Source organism: Schistocerca piceifrons, chromosome 6 (genome assembly GCF_021461385.2).
Source record: "Schistocerca piceifrons isolate TAMUIC-IGC-003096 chromosome 6, iqSchPice1.1, whole genome shotgun sequence".
NCBI lineage: Eukaryota > Metazoa > Arthropoda > Insecta > Orthoptera > Acrididae > Schistocerca > Schistocerca piceifrons.
In genome coordinates, this window is record NC_060143.1 from 32,987,396 (window position 1) to 33,014,006 (window position 26,611).

Below are 26,611 nucleotides of genomic sequence, written 5' to 3' on the forward strand. Positions count from 1 at the left end.
AGATCATATCTTACTTTAAATGACATACCTTTTTTTACATAGATACATGAACCTCCACCATTCATTGAGATTCTGCTGTCTGGAAAGATTCCTTTTTCGAGGCATGAGTTGACTAGGTGACAGAAGGTTTTAGCAATTTCTCTAGTAATCAGCTTCAAAATTTTATTTGACAGGCCATTCATGTCTGTGGATGCTTTATTTTTTAGTTTCTTTATTATTTTTCTTATCTCTTATTCAGATGCCAGATACAGGTAACATGAGTTATTAGGTGACTTTTATTTATTCTCAACTAGTTTTTGGGCTTGCAGAGAATCACTATTGTCCCCCTATGTAAGTTGTTGGCAGATGGTAAAATATTGGTTGAAAGTGTTGCTAATGATTATTGGATCTTCTGTTACAACATTATTGATTTTTAGGCTTAAGCTTTTATTGTTATTTCCTGATGACTTTCCTGTTTCTCTGTTAATTATCTTCCAAGTGCTTCAGACTTTGTTGGGAGCTTGTGTAATAACATTTCCATTATACAGTTTTTTTGCAACTATTAAAGTTTATTGTAAATCTTTTTATGGGCTCTATAATATTCAACAAAATGAATAGGCCTATCTGGAGCTTTCCAGATTGCATGAAGTAGTTTCAACTTTTTACAGGATACTAATGGACCTTTTGTTAGCCATGGCAGATTTCCTCGCTTTTTCTTTATAGGTTTAGTTTTGGTTGGCAAACACTCTTCAATGATTTTTAAATAGATATATAGGAAATTGTTGTATTTATCATTAACACTATTAGATAAGTATATTTCTGGCCACTTTTCATTTTGTAGTTTTATCTTTAGGTCTGTTTTGTTAGAACTACTCATATCTCTGTAAGGGATAAAGCTGAGTGACTCTAATTTCCCTACTTCTTTTGTTATTACTGTCTGTGAGTTGTGATCTGATAAATTCATGTCTTCTATAAGGCAATTATATTTGCCAGACTGAATATGTGTAATTATGTAATCAATGGCAGTTTGAGTGTTCATGCTTATTCTCATATAGTTTTGAATTGTGTTATGTAAACCATACATTATAAGTAAGCTTTCTAGTTCCGTTTTATATTTTGATTCAGATAGGGAGTCAATATTAAAGTCTCCACATAAAATTAACTTGTTCTGCCAAAATTGTGATAGCAGCCTATTAAGGTTTTTTATGAACACACTGAAATCACCACTGGGAGCTCTGTATAAAGACATTATTACATAGGTTACATTTTGGAGTTCAATTCTTATACCACTACACTCAAAATCTTTTTCAGTTGCATACCTGCCCAATGGAATTGCAGTTACAGGGCAGGAGATGCAATCTCTAACAAATATACAGCTACCACCATTTTTAAATTCTTTCTGCAAAAGCAAGATACCAGCTTATAATTGTCTAAGTTTATACAAGTTATTTCATTGTTTTTTAGCTAATGTTCAGTTACACTGAGAACAGCAGGTCTTATACCACTGCTTTCTATAGGTACTTGTAAGTTTAAGAGTTTGTTTTGGATTGATTGAACGTTTTGATGTGTAATTATTAATGTATTGACTGAAGTATTTACTCCTCCTGTACTTCACTTTTTGTCCTTTTTATGGCACCCATCAGAAAAAAATCACTTAAGTGAGCTGGAGTTACTGCATTCCTCTTCTGTATCTGAACCATTGTTGTCCCTTTGATGCTGAGCACTTCACTTCTGGTGAGGCTGTAATCTTCCCTCTCAGCACTGGAACTGCTGTCTTATTCCTCTTCTGTTGCTCATCATTAGATGGTGCTCATCATTAGATGGTGATTTTGGTATCTTCTTTTTCTCCTGCAGAGGATTATTTGATGTTTTTCATGTCAGATTCACTTCTTCAGTGGCATTGGATTGGTTTATATTTTTTGTATTGTTTTACATTTCTTTTGTTTCCTCCAATGAAGAATGACTTTGTAGTTTTCATTTAGAGTCTGTTGAATTTTTCTGCCTTTCTGACACAATATTGGCTATTTGTTTGGCTATCGCCTGTTTCCACAAAAACTTAAGACGTAGGCGACGCACAGTATGAAATCTTTGACCAATATTGCTAATGTCTATAGTCACCACATTTCTGAAATGCTTACACACTCCTAACACACGTTTATTTGCCTCTGCAATTTCTTTGTTCACACAGGACCAGTTTGGTTAGTCATATCTACGTGGAACATTGCATACTACCATGTGTGAGTAAGGTGGCTTAAGCATCTTTTCAGACTTTGTATGGCCCTTTCAGTTTCATTTTTATATACATAATTTGACCCTCCTAATAATACAACAAAATCATTTTGATTAAGACTTGTATAATCGGCAAACTAGCTTCCCTACTTCCGAAAATTGGGTGTTTGGCTTAGTACTACCTGTTGATTTTAGTTGTGTTGTCTGGTTGAAAATTTCCGCTAGTCCACGACCATGGCTGTCCGCCAACACTATTACTTTACTTATGTTATTTATCATTTTGTCTTTATCTGAAGTCACTGTTTTGATGTTTATTGGTCCACTGCTAGTATATGCAAACAAATTGTCACAATGTTGTTTTGTTTGTGTTTCACAGTTTTCGGATACACCGTTTTCTTTTTCTCATAATAATTTATCATTTTCTTGCTTTATAGTCAAGACTTCACTTTTCAACACCTCAATATCACCTTGTAATATCTTGATAATTTTGCTTTTTGTTTTCACTGCTTTTTCAAGTTCGGATGTTTCGAAATGTAAGCAGCCGAGCTTGTAAAACGTAGTAAGACTTACACAGAAGGCCCATTTATATGGATTGAAACCTAGGTCAACTGCTTTTTACCACTAACTTCCACAGCTGGTGACTGTTTTTATTTGATATATCACATTTGTACAATTGCTGCTGCAGCCACGCTTAAGAATCTAAGTAGCTGCCTTCACGCGTCAGTGGTTTGATTAATTGATCAGGCAATTTTTAGATAATACATTTAGAACAATTTCACATGATTCACCCACTCTATCACTTGACTCTCCCACTACATCTACATCTATGTATATACTTCGCTAGCCACCATGCGGTGTGTGGCGGAGGGCACAATTTCTCTTATTTCCCTTACATAGCTGGTAAGTGGAAATCTCCCTGAATACTGTAATATGATCAGGTCATTTACACAAAACCTTCTCCAAGATTTTTTTATTTCTATGGAAAGAGGTCTAAAAAAGCATCTGATTACCATGTTAGAAACACTTATAACACTTATCTTCATCCAACATGGAGTTTCCATTATTTTATCTTCATCCACATTATTTTATACATGTATTCTGCACTACCCTCACTATCTCTGTAATTAAGGAGGCTGATATTCTTTTCTCTCTGAAATTTGAATGTGACTTATTGGGCCTGCGGATGGCTTTCTCTACCATAAAAGCTCATAAGTTCATGCTACAGGTGCTTTGCTAGCCTAGTATCCCTGTCCTATGTGTAAGCTCATACCTGACCTATTAAGAAGGGTCATGTGAAACTCCTGTTTAAACCTTCCAATCAACTCCAAACCAGAGGACCACAACTGGTTATGAGAATGATGCTGCAGAACGCTCCCAATAACTTAACAAACCCACCCTCCACTCTTGTCCAGACCTTCCAGGAAGATCAGCCCCAATCCCAACAAATGAAGCTTCCCATGCTGGCTCAGATATACTTTAAGCCATGGGAAAGACCTCAAATCTGTTTTTAAGGCATAATGGAACAGCCGTGAGACTAGTAGCTACTTTCACCTTCCACCCACAGACTCTTAACCACAACACTGTCTATTACTTGCACCCAAGTGAATGTGGACCAGGCAGAAGATGTAACATCAGGGATCTCAGGTGACCAGAGGTGTCACAGGTTTCTCAATCTTAAATCTGCATTCATTTATGCAGCAAGGAATGTAATACTAACCTAGGCATTCACTGCTGCTATGCTGCTACATTGTCACCTAAGGTAGACACTTCTCAGAAGCACATGAAACAGACAGCATTAAATGCTGGATATGTTTTTGTCCCAGATGGAGTATAAACTCACATTTCAAATTTCCCACAGCAGCCACACATTCTTCCTGGTTTCTTCAAGAATAAGCATACTGTTGAATTATAACATAAAACCTCAGTGCGACCTAGCTTCTGTGCCTCTATTAATTACTAATTTTGTTTTGAATTCACTTGCATCTGTCTTTCTCATGTTTGTGATTATAATTGCTCATCTTTGTATTTTCCTTCTTACCTACACCATGAGCTTCAAATTTATTATTGACAAATAATGACTTCAGTTATCAGCATATTCAATTTTCTCAACAAATATTTTAAATGCAAAGCTTTGTTGCAGCGACACTTGTCCCCAGAGTCCGACATGTTATGCCACCACAGTTTCTTTACTTTTTTGTCCATATCTTACAAATAATATTCCTTTCAGAAGTCAGCCTTAACTCCAATAGTATTCTCCATCACAAAACCAACATATAAATCTTGCTCAGTCAACAACTTTCTTGTTTATCAATGAAATGTCTTGTCAAAGCTTCTCCTCTAAATGGTTAACTTCCGGTACTTGCATCACTTAAAACACAAATCCTGCTCACTGGAACACTGGCATTGCTTAAATTTATGTCAGTTATTTGAATAATTTGGCCACTATGGCATCCACTAGGCTCACACTTTATGGAAGAATGTGAATTTTAACTCCACATATTTCACATTCTCTTATGGGTGTTGGTGTTTATTTAACATCAACTTCATTTTCACACACAACATCAATCCGAAACTCTCTCCTATCTACACAGCACATTGTCAAAATCAGCACTGTTTTCTGTTGGAGCCTCATCAAAACTTTAATTAATTTTCTAAATATCTTCATCTTCTGCCACATTTTTCCCAATCTTCATTTAGGGCTATGTGTTCAATGTAATTGTGTTGACTGTCCTGCTAATGTCCTCTTACTTACTGGTAGTTCAAATAATTTTGTGATGCATCTTCTTATCTATATTTTCTGTTGTGATGCTGTGCAGTTTTTCATCTTAGTGACATTGTGTGAGTGCTGATCATTCCCTATAATGACATGTCATTCTGCCATCATGATATTCATAATTTGAAGATGATTCACTGATTTTGATTTCTGCATTCTTGATGTCTGCGGCCAAAATTTTGGATTCTTCTTCACCCTCTTCCCTGTCATGTCTTCTTCTTCCTTCTCCTGCAATTACTTCAACATAATCTAATGGAAATATTAGGCTCTTTGGCATCCCAGTGTGACAGTAATGACAGTTTTTGACATACTACAACTGGCAGTCCCTGAATCAGAATCTTAATTAATTCTTCTTCACAAACAGGAATGTCGAAATACACATTCTTGTCACAAAGCTTCTTTATAAATTCTTTCATTGTCTCAATGTTTTGCAAGTACTTAAACAACATTAACTGACTGACCATTATTTATATCTTGACCAGTACTTGGTTAAAAATACAACTCCCCATGCATGTGTTTCTCCTTGTAATGCAGAATCTCATTTCTTGCATTTGCCAATTATGTAGAAATGCAACTTTAAATTGCTTTATACATCCAATTGGGTGAACACTGTCTGATGGTGAGAACAATTGGAATTGCTGCACATTTGATGCAATTGTCTTCTATAATGCCGAAAGTGATAGTACATTCATTTCTTTAATCTTCCATCACTGTAATAATTTCTATGCCTAATTTGATCTTATCAATTTCACAATTTGCAAAACTATTTATTGCTGTATTTTTATGCAATTTATTTATCCTTTGCTCTAAATAGTGACACTGATTTTGCATGCCTCCAATCATCTTAATGAAACTGCCTTTATTGGATTAGAAGACATCTTTGGTGCTAGCAATGCCCTTTGCCTTTTGCCATGCCCTTTGACACAACTTTCTGATTTCATGGTAATCTCTTTAATTAGATCCTCATATTAATGGTATTTTTTTAAAATTCTACTACTTGTATACATGGAAGAATCCTGGAGATACTAGAAGGTATCAGATAGATTATATAATAGTAAGACAGAGATTTAGGAACCAGGTTTTAAATTGTAAGACATTTCCAGGGGCAGATGTGGACTCTGACCACAATCTATTGGTTATGAACTGTAGATTAAAACTGAAGAAACTGCAAAAAGGTGGGAATTTAAGGAGATGGGACCTGGATAAACTAACTAAACCAAAGGTTGTACAGAGTTTCAGGGAGAGCATAAGGGAACAATTGACAGGAATGGGGGAAAGAAACACAGTAGAGGAAGAATGGGTAGCTCTGAGAGATGAAGTAGCGAAAGTAGCAGAGAATCAAGTAGGTAAAAAGATGAGGGCTAGTAGAAATCCTTGGGTAACAGAAGAAATATTGAATTTCATTGATGAAAGGAGAAAATATAAAAATGCAGTAAATGAAGCAGGCAAAAGGGAATACAAATGTCTCAAAAATGAGATCGACAGGAAGTGCAAAATGGCTAAGCAGGGGTGGCAAGAGGACAAATGTAAGGATGTAGAGGCTTACCTCAAAACCTCTGGAGAAAAAGAGAGCCACTTCTATGAATATCAAGAGCTCAGATGGAAACCCAGTTCTAAGCAAAGAAGGGAAGGCAGAAAGGTGGAAGGAGTACATAGAGGGTCTACACAAGGGCGATTTACTTGAGGACAATATTATGGAGATGGAAGAGGATGTAGATGAAGATAAAATGGGAGATACGATACTGCGTGAAGAGTTTGACAGAGCACTGAAAGACCTGAGTCGAAACAAGGCCCCGGGAGTAGACAACATTCCATTGGAACTACTGATGGCCTTGGGAGAGCCAGTCCTGACAAAACTCTACCATCTGGTGAGCAAGATGTATGAGACAGGCAAAACACCCTCAGACTTCAAGAAGAATATAATTATTCCAATCCCAAAGAAAGCAGGTGTTGACAGATGTGAAAATTACCGAACTATCAGTTTAATAAGTCACAGCTGCAAAATACTAACGCGAATTCTTTACAGACGAATGGAAAACCTGGTAGAAGCTGACCTCGTCGAAGATCAGTTTGGATTCCGTAGAAATGTTGGAACACGTGAGGCAATACTGACCCTACGACTTATCTTAGAAAACAGATTAAGGAAAGGCAAACCTACATTTCTAGCATTTGTAGACTTAGAGAAAGCTTTTGACAATGTTGACTGGAATACTCTCTTTCAAATCTAAAGGTGGCAGGGGTAAAATACAGGGAGCGAAAGGCTATTTACAATTTGTACAGAAACCAGATGGCAGTTATAAGAGTCGAGGGGCATGAAAGGGAAGCAGCGGTTGGGAAGGGAGTGAGACAGGGTTGTAGCCTGTCCCCCATGTTATTCAATCTGTATATTGAGCAAGCAGTAAAGGAAACAAAAGAAAAATTCGGAGTAGGTATTAAAATCCATGGGGAAGAAATAAAAACATTGAGGTTCGCGGATGACATTGTAATTCTGTCAGAGACAGCAAAAGACTTGGAAGAGCTGTTGAACAGAATGGACAGTGTCTTGAAAGGAGGATATAAGATGAACATCAACAAAAGCAAAATGAGGATAATGGAATGTAGTCAAATTAAGTCGGGTGATGCTGAGGGAATTAGATTAGGAAATGAGACACTTAAAGTAGTAAAAGAGTTTTGCTATTTGGGGAGCAAAATAACTGATGATGGTCGAAGTAGAGAGGATATAAAATGTAGACTGGCAATGGCAAGGAAAGTGTTTCAGAAGAAGAGAAATTTGTTAACATTGAGTATAGATTTAAGTGCCAGGAAGTCGTTTCTGAAAGTATTTGTATCGAGTGTAGCCATGTAGGAAAGTGAAACGTTGACGATAAATAGTTTGGACAAGAAGAGAATAGAAGCTTTCGAAATGTGGTGCTACAGAATAATGCTGAAGATTAGATGGGTAGATCACATAACTAAAGATGAGGTATTGAATAGAATTGGGGAGAAGAGGAGTTTGTGGCACAACTTGACAAAAAAAGGGACCGGTTGTAGGACATGTTCTGAGGCATCAAGCAATCACAAATTTAGCATTGGAGGGCAGTGTGGAGGGTAAAAATCGTAGAGGGAAGCCAAGAGATGAATACACTAAGCAGATTCAGAAGGATGTAGGTTGCAATAAGTACTGGGAGATGAAGAATCTTGCACAGGATAGAGTAGCATGGAGAGCTGCATCAAACCAGTCTCAGGACTGAAGACAACAACAACAACTACTACTACTTTGGCCTGCCACTTTTTTATTTATTATTTTGAGAGACACAGAATTCCTCTTGAACTTCTCTAATACTCTTAGTAGATGCCTCTATGAATGAATATTTAGTTCACAATTACTTTCTTTTATTTTGCAATTTGAGGAGAGTTTCTTTAAAACTTGATAAACGCAAAAAAGTAAGTATTTCAAGAAACACATTGTTTAAATGTCACACCAAACTACTAATTACATAAATGAGATAATTTAACATTTACACAGCTTTTGTAGGCATAATTCTAATTGTGTGTTTGACTTTTCTAAAATTTTCATGTTTATTTCAGAATAGAGGGACAATGTTTCCAAGTTTTCCAAAAGTTGATAATTGCAAATATGGAAGATGGAAGTTTTGTTAATATACAAATTCAAATTGCCCTTTCTCCATTTCTTTTTTATCTTTAACATTGATTACAAAGAAATTTACTTTATTGTTCATTTTGTATAGAAATACAATATGTACTGCAATATTACATTTTAGTTTCATACTTTTCCACAAATGTTTAATGAGCAGAAGTGTGCAACAACAACAAATACTATTGAAATACAACTCAAAGTAATGGCTATAGCAATACTATACTGCACATCTACTGACCACTTTCAACATGTCTTTGTAAAACACTTATGTTCCTTCTGGTACATTACAATGCCTCATAAGTTTTAAGACATACTTTTCAATTTCCAAGATGGCTGCTTTCCTCATTTCCTGGCTGTAGTTTCTGGATTTCTGTGCCTCATCCTTCACAGCACTTCCATTACAAGTGTCTGATACTGAGAACAATACCTTCATCATACCTTCAAGCCATCTCTCAGTGAGCAATTATTTTGAAAGGCATCTTAAGATGTAGAGCTTTTAGTGCATTGGACTTGAGATCCTCTGCTCTCCAATCTTTAATTATTGTCTTGACTTAACCATGTTGTTCCAGTACTTTACAGAACTCAGTCAGTGAAAGAATATCTTCCTTTTCTGGTACTCTACCTACTCTACCAGATGCTACATCAGGATTATTGCTGTGACCATGAAAAGGGAAATGTTGTACCAGTTTATTAAATTTTCTGCATTCTTCCATGAAGGTCATTAGTGTGCACATCATTATTATATTTCTATTTTGGCTGGTACAGGAATCAGAAAATAAATAAATAAATTTCATTTGCATGATTTTCTGGGTGGGATGTCTCAAGGTTTCTTAGAAAATCTAATACAGCAAAGGCTACTTGATTGCATATTTTCAGTCCTTCTGTTTCAATCCAAGTATAAAACACAACCCTTTCCATTCACTGCTTTCAGGAATGGATCATAATTCACAAGTTGTATAGCAAAACCTGTCTTGAATAGAATACTTCACCTGTGAGGAGCTTTGGAATTGGCCGATTCTGTTGTATATCAAATACGGTTTACTGTATTGAAACAGATTCTTCCTTTATGCTTCTTTCTTGATATTCTTTCTTCCTCACAAAGCTGGTTAGAATTGATCTATAATCAGGAGTTTGTGTTGTGTAAGCTACTAATTTATTTCTATAGTTGGTTATGGTGACAAGTACTTGCTTACATTTCTTTTTTTTCCGGAAAACTTTCTCACATTATCATTGACAATACTTTCCACATTGTTAGTCCTTCTTCAGTTCTCCAAGAAGCATAGCACAGTTTGCATTTATCAACTTCTGCTTTAACTGGCTGAAAACAAACAGTGAGTTTTGCAAAAAATTGTAGTTTTCAGTACCCTATAATAATTAATGGAGTAGTGAGGGGGTGGGGGTGGAGATTGTGGATTGTGTTGCAACATGGACCACATTGTGGAAGCAGAGGTTAGTAGAGGGCTGCCTCTTCTAAAATGCTTGCATTCATTCGTCAGCGTTGCACTTCAGGGAAGGTTTAAATTTTTATCATGAAAATCAATAAATATAAATGATATAAAATAGTGTCAGTTTTTATCAATTTATTTATTTATTGTGCTAATTTCATTTAATGCAATCACATGTAATTTTTGAATCAGTTTAATGAGACAATTAGTGTACCATATCACGCTTTTCTACAATTTTTTTTGAAACCAACAGTGAGGTTTCTTGTTGAGACTCTCATAACAGCCTGCACGTTAATGTCAGTCAAAGAGCATTTAGGAGCCTATATTTACTCTCATTGTTTTTCAAGCAAGAAAAGCTTTGCACACAAATATATGTAAACCCAAATGCAGAGAACATTTTCTCATCAATTTTGCATTCATGGAAATTTTTCAGCACACAAAGATTTGTAAAAGTCAATTAACGTCACACCATTAAATCTGCCTTTGAATGTGTGTTCTGACTGCATGTCCATCAGGAAAGGAAAATGTCTTTATGGGTACTCCCATGAGCTACTGTGCCAAGTGTCAACTTTGTTTGCATTAGTACTACACTGTGAATTGTGCATATGAATTGACATGGCCATCCTAGTAGAAATCCTCAGTTGGACTCAGGAAGGAAATCTCGGTTCAAGGCAACTTTTTTCTGACTGTGTTGGCAAGCAACACAAAAGACCTCTGCGGACCACATGCAGATTGTGGGTCACCATTTGCCCACCTCTGACATATAACAACATTAAATATCATTTTTGACAAAACCGTTTCAACAGCCTATGCTTGCAACTAGCTTGATTTGTAACTATAAAAATCCTAAATTTTGAACAATTGAGCATTTACTGACTTTTGAAAAAATGCTCCTAAATTACTGGTTTCAACTATTTCCAGCTTTTGATTTATAGTTTGAGAAGATGCAGAAATACCTGCACAGCTGAAGTACTTATTCAAAAATTGCTTTCTCTTCCAACATTCGGGAACCCATTTTGTTTACTACGCTGTTTACCTTTATCACTGAAATATATGTACTTCTATATTCCTGATCACCCTGTTCTACATTAGCCACAACATCTAGGAAAGTAGTCATGAAACGAATAATCAAACACACACACACACACACACACACACACACACACACACACACACACTGCTGCCTTCCCCTCCTTGCATTTTCTAACACAGTGCCCGCCCCACACACACACACACACACACACACACACACACACACACTGTTGCCTCAATATGCCATTGCATTTTCACACATCACACTTATTCCACTTACTGATGTGTGTTATTGATGTGAATATGTCTTCAAGACCAAAGCCAGGTATGGGAAATCACTCAGTGAAACAGAAGTAAAACACTTACAGTGTAATACATTTTGAGTTAAGATTCCAAAATTAATTATGTCAACCAAAATTAAGTTATGTCACTTGCAGAATACACAGTGTCCCAGGAGGAATGGACAATATTCAGGGATAAGACAGGGATGATGCCTACCTTAAGAATTATCAGCAGTTCATCATCGATACTGTGAAATAAACTCTTCTACTGCAAGCTCTTTGGTTTCGATATTTTGAGAGGCGGTAGTATGGACAGATAAAGAAAAAAAATGCCCAGTAAACAAGGGCTCTAAAGTGTATATCTTAAGAGCTATGAGCACTTGTTCAAATTTGCTACTGTGACATACCTCTTCTACTGAACAAGAGCCCATGCTTACTAGGTTGTTTTTTGAGTTATCATTCCTGCCATATCCCTGCATATTGACCATTCCTTCTGAGACATGTGGCGTGAGACCTGTAGCGATCAGCACAGCTGAATATTTTACTGTCAGCAGTATCAGTGGCGCTTCTGCTGTACAATGTGGAAGACAATAGGACACCAAGTGACTTACATATAAAGGCTATTTTGTGTGTCTATAATGTTGTTGTTGTTGTTGTTGTCTTCAGTCCTGAGATTGGTTTGATGCAGCTCTCCATGCTACTCTATCCTGTGCAAGCCTCTTCATCTCCCAGTACTTACTGCAACCTACATCCTTCTGAATCTGCTTAGTGTATTCATCTCTTGGTCTCCCTCTACGATTTTTACCCTCCACGCTGCCCTCCAATGCCAAATTTGTGATCCCTTGATGCCTCAGAGCATGTCCTACCAACCGGTCACAAACTTCTTCCCAATTCTACTCAATACCTCCTCATTAGTTATGTGATCTACCCATCTAATCTTCAGCATTATTCTGTAGCACCACATTTCGAAAGCTTCTACTCTCTTCTTGTCCAAACTATTTATCGTCAACGTTTCACTTCCGTACATGGCTACACTCCATACAAATCCTTTCAGAAACGACTTCCTGGCACTTAAATTTATACTCAATGTTAACAAATTTCTCTTCTTCTGAAACACTTTCCTTGCCATTGCCAGTCTACATTTTATATCCTCTCTACTTTGACCATCATCAGTTATTTTGCTCCCCAAACAGCAAAACTCCTTTACTACTTTAAGTGTCTCATTTCCTAATCTAATTTCCTCAGCATCACCCGACTTAATTTGACTACATTCCATTATCCTCGTTTTGCTTTTGTTGATGTTCATCTTATACCCTCCTTTCAAGTCCATTCCGTTCAACTGCTCTTCCAAGTCTTTTGCTGTCTCTGACAGAATTACAATGTCATCCATGAACCTCAACGTTTTTATTTCTTCCCCATGGATTTTAATACCTACTCCGAATTTTTCTTTTGTTTCCTTTACTGCTTGCTCAATATACAGATTGAATAACATTGGGGACAGGCTACAACCCTGTCTCACTCCCTTCCCAACCGCTGCTTCCCTTTCATGCCCCTCAACTCTTATAACTGCCATCTGGTTTCTTTACAAATTGTAAATAGCCTTTCACTCCCTGTATTTTAGCCATGCCACCTTTAGAATTTGAAAGAGAGTATTCCAGTCATCATTGTCAAAAGCTTTCTCTAACTCTACAAATGCTAGAAATGTAGGTATGCCTTTCCTTAATCTGTTTTCTAAGATAAGTCGTAGGGTCAGTATTGCCTCACGTGTTCCAACATTTCTATGGAATCCAAACTGATCTTCGCCGAGGTCAGCCTCTACCAGTTTTTCCATTCGTCTGTAAAGAATTCGCATTAGTATTTTGCAGCTGTGACTTATTAAACTGATAGTTCGGTAATTTTCACATCTGTCAACACCTGCTTTCTTTGGGATTGGAATAATTATATTCTTCTTGAAGTCTGAGGGTATTTCGCCTGTCTCATACATCTTGCTCACCAGATGGTAGAGTTTTGTCAGGACTGGCTCTCACAAGGCCGTCAGTAGTTCCAATGGAATGTTGTCTACTCCCGGGGCCTTGTTTCGACTCAGGTCTATCAGTGCTCTGTCAAACTCTTCCATAATACATAAAGAAAAATGGTTAAGTCAGATATTGAGAAGGCATGCTTTCCAGCATGTCTTGAACTGATTTATGGCTCAAAACAAGCAGTTTTGATAGCGCTTTTATTTACTGAAGTGAAAAGTAACAGTTAAATCCTAAATAAAGTTGTTGGAATGCAAACAGTGTGAAATACAACTAAACTAGTTAAACAGTTTGTGCAATGCAATTTAGTTGGTTCAGCTCCAAAACAAGGTCTGATAGGTATTTTTTCCACATGGTATTAATATTAATATCCACTGCTTATACTTTCAACATCTGGAAATAAAATAGAATGAGGGAAAACTTGGAAGTAGTTACAGACAAAGCAGGAAAAGTTAATTCGCAGGAGCATAGCAAGAGTAAGAACAATGTAAATGATATTAATGGCATATCCAAAGGAGGTGGAATGGTGGGGAAAAATTTCATGCATCTTTTTGTAAACACCACTTAATCACACTGTCTAGTTTGAAAATACTATGATATGTGACAGGCAGTGGATATTTTATTTACTCATTAAAAAGTATTTTTCTCACCAATACTGTAATAGGTGTTTAAGGTTGCTGTACAAGAAATGTTAGGCCGTCACATGCTGACACTTACCTTTATTCCTTAATTATAAAGTTTTTCACTTCTGTAGGGCCGGCCTTTCAGGTTGACATGGGTACATTTCTATTTTGCGCAGGCACATGATGAAAATTGAGTTGGCAACAGTGCCACAAGCAAGCTGTGCTATTTTGAAAGATGCACCCAAGGTGACCAACTCCAGCACTTCAGCTGTCACCTGTTTCACAAAAGCATAGATAATTTCCAGTAAGACACTAGATTTTATGAATAACTAATATTTCCAACTTATTATCAAACTTCCTCATTTACACAAAACTTTCATAATCTTGTTTAATTGACTGTTTTTTTGGACCTTAATAAAATTTTAACATTTTGACATCCACAGAAAATTGCCACCCTTAGTGGCGGCACAGTCCTACCTCCCTAGAGCTGGCCCTGTAGATAACATGCACTAATGTTGATAGTGTTACAGCACCATTTGACTGCATCTGTTCATTGCTGACTGGCCACTTCCTAAGACTGTCTTGGTGCCAGGAGCCAAGTCGCATGGTATCAAATTGTGAGATTTCAGAAATCACAAAATACAGTCATATCTATAATTTCACATTTATTGTTCATCAGAAATATTAGAAAATTAATGTCTGAGCAAAATTCAGCATCAAAGGTGGGCATAAATTTATTACTGCTAGCTACTGCCAGCTATCAGACTCACACTCCGATATATCTGAAATCTTAGTAAGAAACTTCAGCCCACTAACACACACATTCCTGAATCATACTGTCATTGCCCAATGAATCTTTATAATCACTGAGCATTTGAATGGGATAATTACAGATTTGTAAGTGGTGAACATAACAAGACATTTTGTGAAACAATACGAAATGCTTCTCTGAATACTGTTTAGAACAGGTCATTCAGAAACCCACTCATGACACTGACAACAAAGAGTGCTGACTCCTTTGGTGATGTCCACGGAGAAACTAATATCATGATCATAAGGCAATTGTATCACAAATGGTTGCAAGAGCACAAAGGGCAAATACAACAAGTAGAAAGATTTACATGTTCACTAAAGTAGACAAAATGGCAGTAGTCTCATATATCGAGACAGAAATGAAAACTTTTAGATCTGCTCAAGCTTAGAAAAATAATTGACCATGGATTGGTAAACGGATTCATACTGGCGGTGGGGGGGGGGGGGGGGGGGGGGGGGGGTGGGGGGGGGGGGGGGGGTGGGAGCAGATCCTGACTGTTGGTCCACTTTAAACCAATTTCTAAAGAAATAACTACTACACATTAGGTGTAAAACAAAGTATAGGGCTATAGGAGAGACAGATTTCTTTAATTGTCAAAATGGCAATGCAAGAAACCTTAAGACCACCATAGTACAGTCTTATTAAAGGGCCTCAAACCCACAGAAACTCTGGTCATAAGTAAAAACTGTCAAAGGCATCAAAGCTACTGTCTAGGCACTCATGGATGAAACAGGAACAAAAACTGAGGGGAGCAAAGAAATTTTGAATTCAGTTTACAATGTGCCCCTTTGTAAAGAAAGGTCAAATACTACTGCCCTCAATTTAATATTCACACCACTGAAAAGATGAGTAATGTAGATGCTAGTGTCATTAGCATTGAGAAGCAGCTGATATCAAAAAACTGATCAAGGCCTCAGACCTGATAGAATCCCTGTCATGATTCTTTATGGTGATTGATACTTTGAATACAAAAACTGTGCCCTGTGGCTGGTTCACAATATCACTGACATCCATCTGTCGCAGAATCTTAGAACACATGAGGTACCTCAAACACAATGACCTTGTCTACAATATCCGACAACTCTGCCCTAACTCTTTGTCGTTAAATATGTCTGCTTGTGTCTGTATATGTGTGGATGGATATGTGTGTGTGTGTGTGTGTGTGTGTGTGTGTGTGTGTGTGTGTGTGTGTGTGTTGTGTGTGTGTGTGTGTGTGGGAGTGTATACCCGTCCTTTTTTCCCCATAAGGTAAGTCTTTCCGCTCCCGGGATTGGAATGACTCCTTACCCTCTCCCTTAAAACCCACATCCTTTCGTCTTACCCTCTCCTTCCCTCTTTCCCTGATGAGGCAACAGTTTGTTGCGAAAGCTTGAATTTTGTGTGTATGTTTGTGTTTGTTTGTGTGTCTGTCGACCTGCCAGCACTTTCATTTGGTAAGTCACATCATCTTTGTTTTTAATATATTTTTCCTACGTGGAATGTTTCCCTCCATTATAACCATATCATTTATTTGAACCCAACAATTACGTTTGTTATTGTCGCTGTTGCATTTCGAAATCTTTCCTGTCGTCTTATTTTCTCTTTAGTTTCTCTTTCTGTTTTACCAGTAGTCTCACTTTGTATTCACCTTCCCCTTTTTACCATAATACAATTTTATCCCGCCTATATATACTCAATAATACGTAACCCACTTCCAAACCATAACCAAAAAAATTTTTAATTTCCGCTTTCAACACTACCGCTGCTATAAAATCCACCGTTTCTAGTTCAATAACAGCTGCTTTCACGTATTAAACAACCATTTCGGCTAGTTCTAATAACTTTCACTTTATTTCCACTTCCGTTTTTCGCACATCACTGATCATTTTTAGCCGCTCCCCACAGGTTTTAACGTCATTATTTCTTCGTCAGACAATTGTTAGCCCCATTTTCGTAATCTTTCACCACAACACCACTCCTTTTAATACATTTACACGTTTTTTTCGAAATTTTCCCGATTTTCTCCATTCTTTAACGTGTTTTAGCGGCAACACAACCACCTAACCTTCATGCACATCGCTGTCTACCAACCAAGTTCACCACAGGATCAACTTAACCAACACTTTTTCGCCTTTTTTCATACCAGATCTCCAGTTACTTTCTAGTTCACCCTTATCACTCCCCTTTTATCTTTTATCTTTCATTTTCATTTCAACCTCATGTTACACTTTCCACCTTCTAATACCATGTCACCCTCACAACACCCCCACAACGACCCCATTAAGTTTTATTTACATTCCCTCCGCAAACATGCCTTCACCCTAGCCAGATTACGCTCGCATATTTTATTTTCTCAGGCTTGTCTGACATTTGGCATAACCCCCAAAGGCCTCACACTTAAAGTTCCCATCTCTGGCTGCAACCCTTCTTTCCATCAGTCCCTATACCAGTTTCCAAACTGAACAATCCATTGCCCTCACCCACCTAATCCTTCACCTACACATTAACTCAGCCAATGAACACACCCGTCAACTCCTATCCTTAATAAAAGTCCTCAATCTTTCCTCTCCCACATCCACACCGGCTATTCAGAGCATCCTCCTACAAGCCAACCGGAAATTAGAACAGCATGCCACCCTTCACCTCAAAAAACTATCCAATCTCCTGATTTCCCACCTCCGGAAAGGCAACTCACTCACCCTTCACAACCTTTCAGCAAACCTCAACCACCTCTCATTGCACACAAACCCAGTCTCTCCCATCTACTCAGTCTCCCACTTCCAGTTCCACTCCCTCCAAAACCTCAAAATTCCAATCAACACAATCTGGCACCACAACACCCTAATTCAGTAGTTAACCTTTCCTCCAAACCTCTCTCCCAATCCGAAACCTCTGTCCTATACAAAGGCCTCACCTTCAGCCCCACTCCCAGATTCAACCAAACAGCCCTCGTCAAAGATTTACTGTCCTACACTCATACTCTCTGCTGGAAGTATCACTTTGCCACGAAGAAAAATGATCCTAATCGTACCCCTAATGATCCAACTCCCCAAGACACTATCCAAATTGAACCCTGCCTGGAACAGTTCCGTCCTCCGTCACAGCGGGACCCACCTCCTCTTCCTCAAAATCACCCTCTCCAAACCTTCCAGGAATTTCTGACTTCCAGCCTTGCCTCTCAATCCTTTTTAAAAAACCTTAATCCTACTCCCAACATCACCACTGCTGAAGCCCAGGCTCTCCGTGATCTGAAGGCTGACCGGTCCATCGTCACTCTTCCGGCGGACAAGGGTTCCACGACCGTGGTACTTGATCGTCGGGAGTATGTGGCTGAAGGACTGCGTCAGCTTTCAGACAACACCACATACAAAGTTTGCCAAGGTAATCCCATTCCTGATGTCCAGGCGGAGCTTCAAGGAATCCTCAGAACCTTAGGCCCCCTACAAAACCTTTCGCCTGACTCCATCAACCTCCTGACCCCACCGACACCCCGCACCCCTACCTTCTACCTTCTTCCTAAAATTCACAAACCCAATCATCCCGGCCGCCCCATTGTAGCTGGTTACCAAGCCCCCACAGAATGTATCTTTGCCTACGTAGATCAACACCTTCAACCCATTACGTGCAGTCTCCCATCCTTCATCAAAGACACCAACCACTTTCTCGAACGCCTGGAATCCTTACCCAATCCGTTACCCCCAGAAACCATCCTTGTAATCATTGATGCCACTTCCTTATACACAAATATCCCGCACGTCCAGGGCCTTGCTGCGATGGAGCACTTCTTTTCACGCCGATCACCTGCCACCCTACCTAAAACCTCTTTCCTCATTACCTTAGCCAGCTTCATCCTGACCCACAACTTCTTCACTTTTGAAGGCCAGACATACCAACAATTAAAGGGAACAGCCATGGGCACCAGGATGGCCCCCTTGCACGCCAACCTATTCGTGGGTCGCTTAGAGGAAGCCTTCTTTGTTACCCACGCCTGCCAACCCAAAGTTTGGTACAGATTTATTGATGACATCTTCATGATCTGGACTCACAGTGAAGAAGAACTCCAGAATTTCCTCTCCAACCTCAACTCCTTTGGTTCCATCAGATTCACCTGGTCCTACTCCAAATCCCATGCCACTTGCCTTGATGTTGACCTCCATCTGTCCAATGGCCAGCTTCACACGTCCGTCCACATCAAACCCACCAAAAAGCAACAGTACCTCCATTACGACAGCTGCCACCCATTCCACATCAAACGGTCCCTTCCCTACAGCCTAGGTCTTCGTGGCAAACGAATCTGCTCCAGTCCGGAATCCCTGAAGCATTACACCAACAACCTGACAACAGCTTTCGCATCCCGCAACTACCCTCCCGACCTGGTACAGAAGCAAATAACCAGAGCCACTTCCTCATCCTCTCAAACCCAGAACCTCCCACAGAAGAACCACAAAAGTGCCCCACTTGTGACAGGATACTTTCCGGGACTGGATCAGATTCTGAATGTGGCTCTCCAGCAGGGATATGACTTCCTCAAATCCTGCCCTGAAATGAGATCCATCCTTCATGAAATCCTCCCCACTCCACCAAGAGTGTCTTTTCACCGTCCACCTAACCTTCGTAACCTCTTAGTTCATCCCGATGAAATCCCCAAACCACCTTCCCTACCCTCTGGCTCCTACCCTTGTAACCGCCCCCGGTGTAAAACCTGTCCCATGCACCCTCCCACCACCACCTACTCCAGTCCTGTAATCCGGAAGGTGTACGCGATCAAAGGCAGAGCCACGTGTGAAAGCACCCACGTGATCTACCAACTGACCTGCCTACACTGTGACGCATTCTATGTGGGAATGACCAGCAACAAACTGTCCATTTGCATGAATGGACACAGGCAGACAGTGTTTGTTGGTAATGAGGCTCACCCTGTGGCTAAACATGCCTTGGTGCACGGCCAGCACATCTTGGCACAGTGTTACACCGTCCGGGTTATCTGGATACTTCCCACTAACACCAACCTTTCCGAACTCCGGAGATGGGAACTTGCTCTTCAATATGTCCTCTCTTCTCGTTATCCACCAGGCCTGAATCTCCGCTAATTCCAAGTAGCTGCCACTCATACCTCACCTGTCATTCAACAACATCTTTGCCTCTGCACCTCTGCCTCGACTGACATCTCTGCCCTAACTCTTTGTCTTTAAATATGTCTGCTTGTTTCTGTATATGTGTGGATGGATATGTGTGTGTGTGGGAGTGTATACCCGTCCTTTTTTCCCCATAAGGTAAGTCTTTCCGCTCCCGGGATTGGAATGACTCCTTACCCTCTCCCTTAAAACCCACATCCTTCCGTCTTACCCTCTCCTTCCCTCTTTCCTGATGGGGCAACAGTTTGTTGCGAAAGCTTGAATTTTGTGTGTATGTTTGTGTTTGTTTGTGTGTCTGTCGACCTGCCAGCACTTTCGTTTGGTAAGTCACATCATCTTTGTTTTTAAATATATTTTTCCTACGTGGAATGTTTCCCTCTATTATAACCATATCCAGCATTGATTTAGAAAAGCCAACTGGCACTTTTCTCACATAACATTCTAAAAGTTATGGTTCAAGATAATTGGGTGGATACAATGTTCCTTCACTTCTGAAAAGATTTTACTCAGAATGACATTAATAGTTAATAATGGAACTATGATTAATTAGAGTATCAAACCAAATTTGTGATGGGACTGAGGGTTCCTTGGTAGAGAGAACATAGCTTTTTGCTTTCAAGGAGAGTCACTGACTGATGTAAAATTAGCCTCAGACATGCTCTGAAGAAGTGTGTTGGAACCTTTGCTCTTCATTTGGTATATTAAAGACCTTGCAGCAGACAATATAAATAGTAATCACAGACTTTTTATAGGTGATGCACTTCCCTAGAAGGAAGTATTTTCCAAAAAAGCTGCACAGATATGCCGTAAAATCTGGATTTCAGAGTGTTGCAGCGTTTGGCGTCTTTCTCTAAGTGCTCAATAATCTAGGCAAATGCAGTATCCAATGATGAGATTATCAGTAAATGGTAAATTAAATTAGTCAAGTCATATAAATACTTGGATGTAACAGTTTGTGAGGATATTAAGTGAAATGCTCACAATATAGGCTCAAACACAGGTAAAACAAATGGTGGAGTTCAGTTAATTGGTAGGAAACTTGGGAAACGTGATCAGTCTATGAAGGAGATAGCTTACAAGACAATCATGCAGTTCTTATTGCAGAACATCAAGGTAACACTGTGAAACCTGAATAGGCACATGATTGGTAACTGACATCAAGTATCTTATGAATGTGTACTTACAAAGTTTTGAGAACCAGTATCAAGTGAGGCTCTAGGAATGTGTTGCAATCCCTTATGTATTTCTCCCATATGGTCCAATTAAAGTGCATAAAGACTTATTTAAGCAGTCTTTCTTACTGTATTCCATATGTGAATGGAACAAGATGAAACCCTAATATGTGATGCAATGGAGAGTGCCCTTTGCCAGGCCATTCATAACAGTTTCAAAGTGTGAATGTTGATGTATATTATCTGAATCACATGTAGTATTTATTATTGAACAATTACTAAAGTGGTACAACATACAATAGGAAAAATTAAGATTTTTTGATGCACAAATATGTGATCCAAATGAGGCACAACTGCCCTTCTCAGTGAGCAAATACTAAATACTAATTACACTCATTGCTTACATTGTTTAACAGACACATACATTAACTGTTAGGTTCAACAACTTCAAATTTTATTTACAATAACCACTGATGTCTACTGCCAGAGTATGCTGTGCCCGTCAGAGTAAATCTAATGACTCCACTCTCTGTGATCCTATTTTGTCCCTGAATTTTCTGCTAATGTTGGCAATAATTCATTGAATTCAGTCACCAATGTGAATCATCATTAACTGTAACAGTCATTATGGAGCTGAATATCATTTGCAATGCCAAGTTTACTGATTTCATATTTAACAATGCTTTGCCATTCACCACTGAAATTATTGTCAAAAGAAATCATATCACTGTGCACTGTAATTCTCCTACTCACAAAACAGACAAGAATAACATCAAACTTTTTCAAAAATATTGATTATCTGCAGTATTTACATCTTAATATCCTGACTCTTGCAAAATGATAAATTGAGTTTTGGAACAGGAAAACATTACTAAATCTTGAAATGGAGGCATTGGAGAATGACAGACATTCCTGCAAAAGTCTTGAGATGGAAAAGAATATTTAAAAAATTCAAAATATTCAATTATGAGGATTTTGTTGAAATGAAAATTTTGAAGGAAAAAAAAAACTCACTTCTTCATTTATCCATACAAATCAAACTGTACTTCTAGTGATTCACATTACTGCTACTAGCAATAATGTCACTTCTAACAATGCCTTGTGAACACAGCCATTGTCTCTTATATAACATTCTGATAATGTAAACAATCTTAGGCACTAGTAAAAATTGAATTTTTAGTGTCTTAAAACGAATAATAATCTGTAAACAAACAATCATTTAAGCACGGCAGGAAAACATACACACATTTCATAATTAGTTTTGAAAATATAGAATCTTTCAGCATTGAACATTGCTCAAAGGTTATTTTTAACAATCAATTGTACAACATTCAAATTTTAATTACAGTAAATAAATATATCATTTGCTTGCAATTGTGGTAATTCCATTCATAAATACTAACTAATCTATACAAACACATCATCCCATCTTATACTTAAAACCTTCACTTCATGGTCAATAGGGCTTGAACAAAATTCTATTAAGATGTCTTCTGTAGTTTCTCAAATGTCATTAAACAATCACTAGTGCAAGTTGAAAAACAAGACATCATTGATAGTACACATATAACCACATAATAAAATTATGGTGTAAAGTGTTCTTCATTAATCAGATGTGTGTCGTGTACTACAAGAAGTGAATTTCAGTCTGTTACGTTGTAACACACACATTACAGGTATTTGAAATGCTGTTTTGGAATGCCAAAGAGACAAATAGTCTCCAATATATGCTGCTTACAACAAATTGAGTCATTACATAGCAGTGCAATAGTACACTTGTTTGAGTGTATGTTCTCTAGATGAATTGTGGATTACTTCAAAATGTCCCAATAGGAAACTAGAATTTTGTCTTTTCTATGTTGTTATATTCCATCCTGGATTTTCCATAGTTTGACTTTGTCTTTTCTGTGTGTTTTAATACATTTTAGGCTGTATATGATAAATTTATATGATTAGATGCCACTCAGTAAAGCTAACATTTTGATGAAACACTAATCAGTTATTTAGAATACGAATTTATATTACATTTATGAATGAATGTCTACATGTTAAGTTTCAATTTTAAAAAAGCAATATTTTGTTTTTAGGTGGTAGAGATGGAGACAATGCCAGCCGTTGAACAGAGAAAAGTGTATGATCCTCCAGACAATGCACTGTCACAATGATAAAAAAAAACTGGTTTTCTTGCAGTATTAATATGGGTATGACCTTTCCCTCGATAACTGTAATGTGAATTTTTATTTTGATATTTCTGCTAAGTGCTTTTATCCCAGTTACAATGTACCTTTTCAGAGGCAATAATATGAAGCACCTGTTGTACAATATACTGTCTGCAGAGCCAGAAGTGCTGTATTTCATGTAATTTTTTTAAAAAAATAATAAATACAACTTACTTTATTAATAAAAGAAAACCAATATTTTCATTCACTGTGTAGAATATTCTTCGAATAAGTGCACATCATAAGTCATATTTTAGTATCTCTTTACTGACCACAAATCATTATTTTATTGTGACTAAACAGGCATAATGTTAACTTATGCATCTAAATGTTACTTATGTACCTGAAAAATAATCACAAGTGGAGGACCAAACAGTTAGGTCATCGGTCCCCTCAGGGTAGGGAAGGGTTGGGAAGGAAGTCTGACATGCATTTTCAAAAGAACCATCCTAGCATTTACCTGAAGCAATTTAGGAAAATCATAGAAAACTTAAATCAGGGTGGCTGGATGTGGCTTTGAACTGTCATCCTAACCACGGCGTCACCTTGCTTGGTACAGTAAGCTGAAACTTATAGTATTTACAGAATTAATACACTGTCAGAATGAAACATAGTTACACATTTTTAATAAGTTTATCATACATAAAATACCTAACCCTGACTGTTGTAAGTGCTGTCAAAACTGAAATCTAACAGAAATTTTTATTTAAGCTGGTTTAACAGTCCCTGTTCAGATATTTATCTATAGAGTAAAAGAAATTGCCTATCAAAAAGTCTTTCAAACTCTGTTTAAACTGTGCTTTTCTGGAACCAAGTTTTTAATGGTTGCTGGCAATTAAGTGATTTTAGGTTTTTATGTAGACTGTTTTTAGTCATAGTATTAATACTATGTATTGGTTGGAAACAGACGCGTTACATGCAACAAATTTCAATAATGAATAAACATTCTGAGAAGCAGTGGTCAGAATACCCAGTTCTTTGAACAGGTTTCAGCATGATGTTCTTGAATTTACACCAGAAATGAGTCTTATTACACACTTTTGCATTCTAAAAGCTTTTGCTCAGTTTGATGAGTTACCCCAGAATATGATCCCATATGTAAGTAAGTATAATGTTATATGTTAGGACTTTTACCAGCCTATAATATAAACAGTGGTCTTAATCATTTTACAGGGTGCCACTAGGATGATTGGTTCTTTGTGAAACTGGAGAATTACCATGGATGTCTGTCTGTGTGTGTGTGTGGGGGGGGGGGGGGGGGCAAACATGGGACAGAGGGTGGGCTTTTGGTAGGACCTTGGCCAGGGAGTCTTCCAGCAAGTTCGTCATAATTGTCCATATTTAGTAAGGGTTGCTAACTTGGAAAGGCGACAGGTTTTTCAGTCTGGAACAGGCTATGTGGTTGGTAGCCACATATAAACTCTTCAGTTCCTCTGTGGCCTTCTATTGCTGATGCTGTAACATTTCCATATGGTGGATCCCAGTACTGATCCAGTCATGAAGGTAGTGTTCAGTGATGTGTACCCTCTGTGAGGTCATTGCAGCAGTCATTACCAGGCATTTGATGGCAGTCAGTGCTGAGCTTCCAGTAGCCAAGTTACATTATAATTGATGCCAGTGGTTGTGCATGATAAACTGTCCCATCATTACTGTGTTTCCAAAGGTTGGTTTCTCTGTTTGATGTTTAGAAATCAGGGGCCAAGCATTGAGGTACAATGTTAGATTTATGTGTTCCTTTTACTTTATGATTCAAGAATGGAGTGTTAATAGTAATTTGTGTGCTCTCTCACTTATTTTACCCTGGAAATACTGTTCCCATGGGTGGGATCTAGCTACAAACTTCATTTTGCTAATTTGATGTATGCTGTTGAGTTGTGGAAATGGCACAACTCTGGTTCCTTCTATTAAATTATACGTAATATTTTTAAAAAGTTTTGCCCTATGGCGTAACACTGCTTTTTCTGTTTTAGAGCTCCAAAACCTAATTTTTTTATGGTACCTGCATATATCTGTTGGGAGGGCCTATTGAGATCTGTGCCATACAGTTTCTGAAAGAAGTTTTTCAGATCAGTCCTTGACATCCTTCATTGGTTTTTCATCCATCTTTTGGAGCTGTAAATAATTTATGGGTTGTAATTTAACTCTTGTTATGGGAGTTCTGTCAGTTATGAAGTTTAAGGCACAGGTATCCTTTTAGAGAAAAGTTTTTTTGAGTGTTTTGTTTTAAAAACTATATTGAGATCCACAGTGACTGATTTTATTTATTTATTGGCATGTTTCAATAATTTTTTGTATGTTTGAATTGTTTGTTTTACATACTGACACCTTTAAACCACTTCGATTTTCATAGTATCTGAATTTATTTATTTGTGACCTGTAAAATGATTCAACATGGAAGTTGTCCAAAAAGGGAAGACTCCAGGACTGAATCAGGTTTAAATGCAGCAGAAGAAAAAATTGCAGAACAGTTTAACTAGAGGTACTAGCTACCGCAAAGGAGCCACAAGTCACTAGCAATCAGGTGCAGTCAGGCAGAGTAGAGAACTGCAGTACCTATCCTCCATTTACCATTAGGTCTTCAGGTGGAGAGGAAGGGGATTATAAAATGCAACAAGCACTACCAATGTCAATATCAGTTGCACCGGCAAACATGGAATTCTCTAACATTCTGGCAAGTTAAAGTGTGAGTGTGGGTGTGGGTTATACTGATTTATTTTCCTAAACCACATTCCACTTCTTTACGAGGTGACTGACTTGAAATTTTGCAGCCCCTCTTCTTTACGGGATAGCGGCTGCTGGAAATTCTCTTGACTTCTTCCCTGTTGAATAGTGCTAGGTACAGGAACTTTTAAGGCCTCTTTCTACTTATAAATGAGTAGGCGTACAAACTTTCCTTTGCATCAGTTAATGGTGTATTTGACTTTCATGCACAATATAATTCACACTTTCAATATACATATGTAACTTTCTGTAAGTACCTCGTATCGTCAAACATTAGGAACAAAATGTGTTAACAGTTAAAAGAAAGTTGGCTTGACTACCATAACTTTCTTAAAATGAATCAGAAAATACATCTCACCTCTACCAAGGCTGAGTCAAGAGTGTATAATAGTACTTTTTCAACTGTTCTTGTTTCATATAACAATAGTCAATGACGCAATAAGCACAAAGCAGCATAAAAACTCCATGATTCTTCCTTACACATGCACTAAAACTGCTATGGATTGCCCGACAGGTACTCGTCAGAGCCGTTCAACTGCACGTCTACTTTCTTT

The 26,611-nt window shown here is 38.0% G+C and overlaps 1 protein-coding gene across 2 annotated transcripts in view; it reads left to right on the forward strand.

Annotated features, from left to right (window-relative positions):
* The window catches only part of LOC124802827 (sodium-coupled monocarboxylate transporter 1-like), a 319,127-nt gene extending 295,666 nt beyond the window's left edge, over positions 1 to 23,461 (forward strand). For both annotated transcript variants that reach the window (XM_047263835.1, XM_047263834.1), the window contains exon 15: positions 23,205 to 23,461. In XM_047263835.1, the coding sequence (XP_047119791.1) occupies positions 23,205 to 23,282 (78 nt within the window). In that variant the 3' untranslated portion in view covers positions 23,283 to 23,461. The remainder of the gene's footprint in view (positions 1 to 23,204) is intronic.
* Positions 23,462 to 26,611: the final 3,150 nt, after the last annotated feature.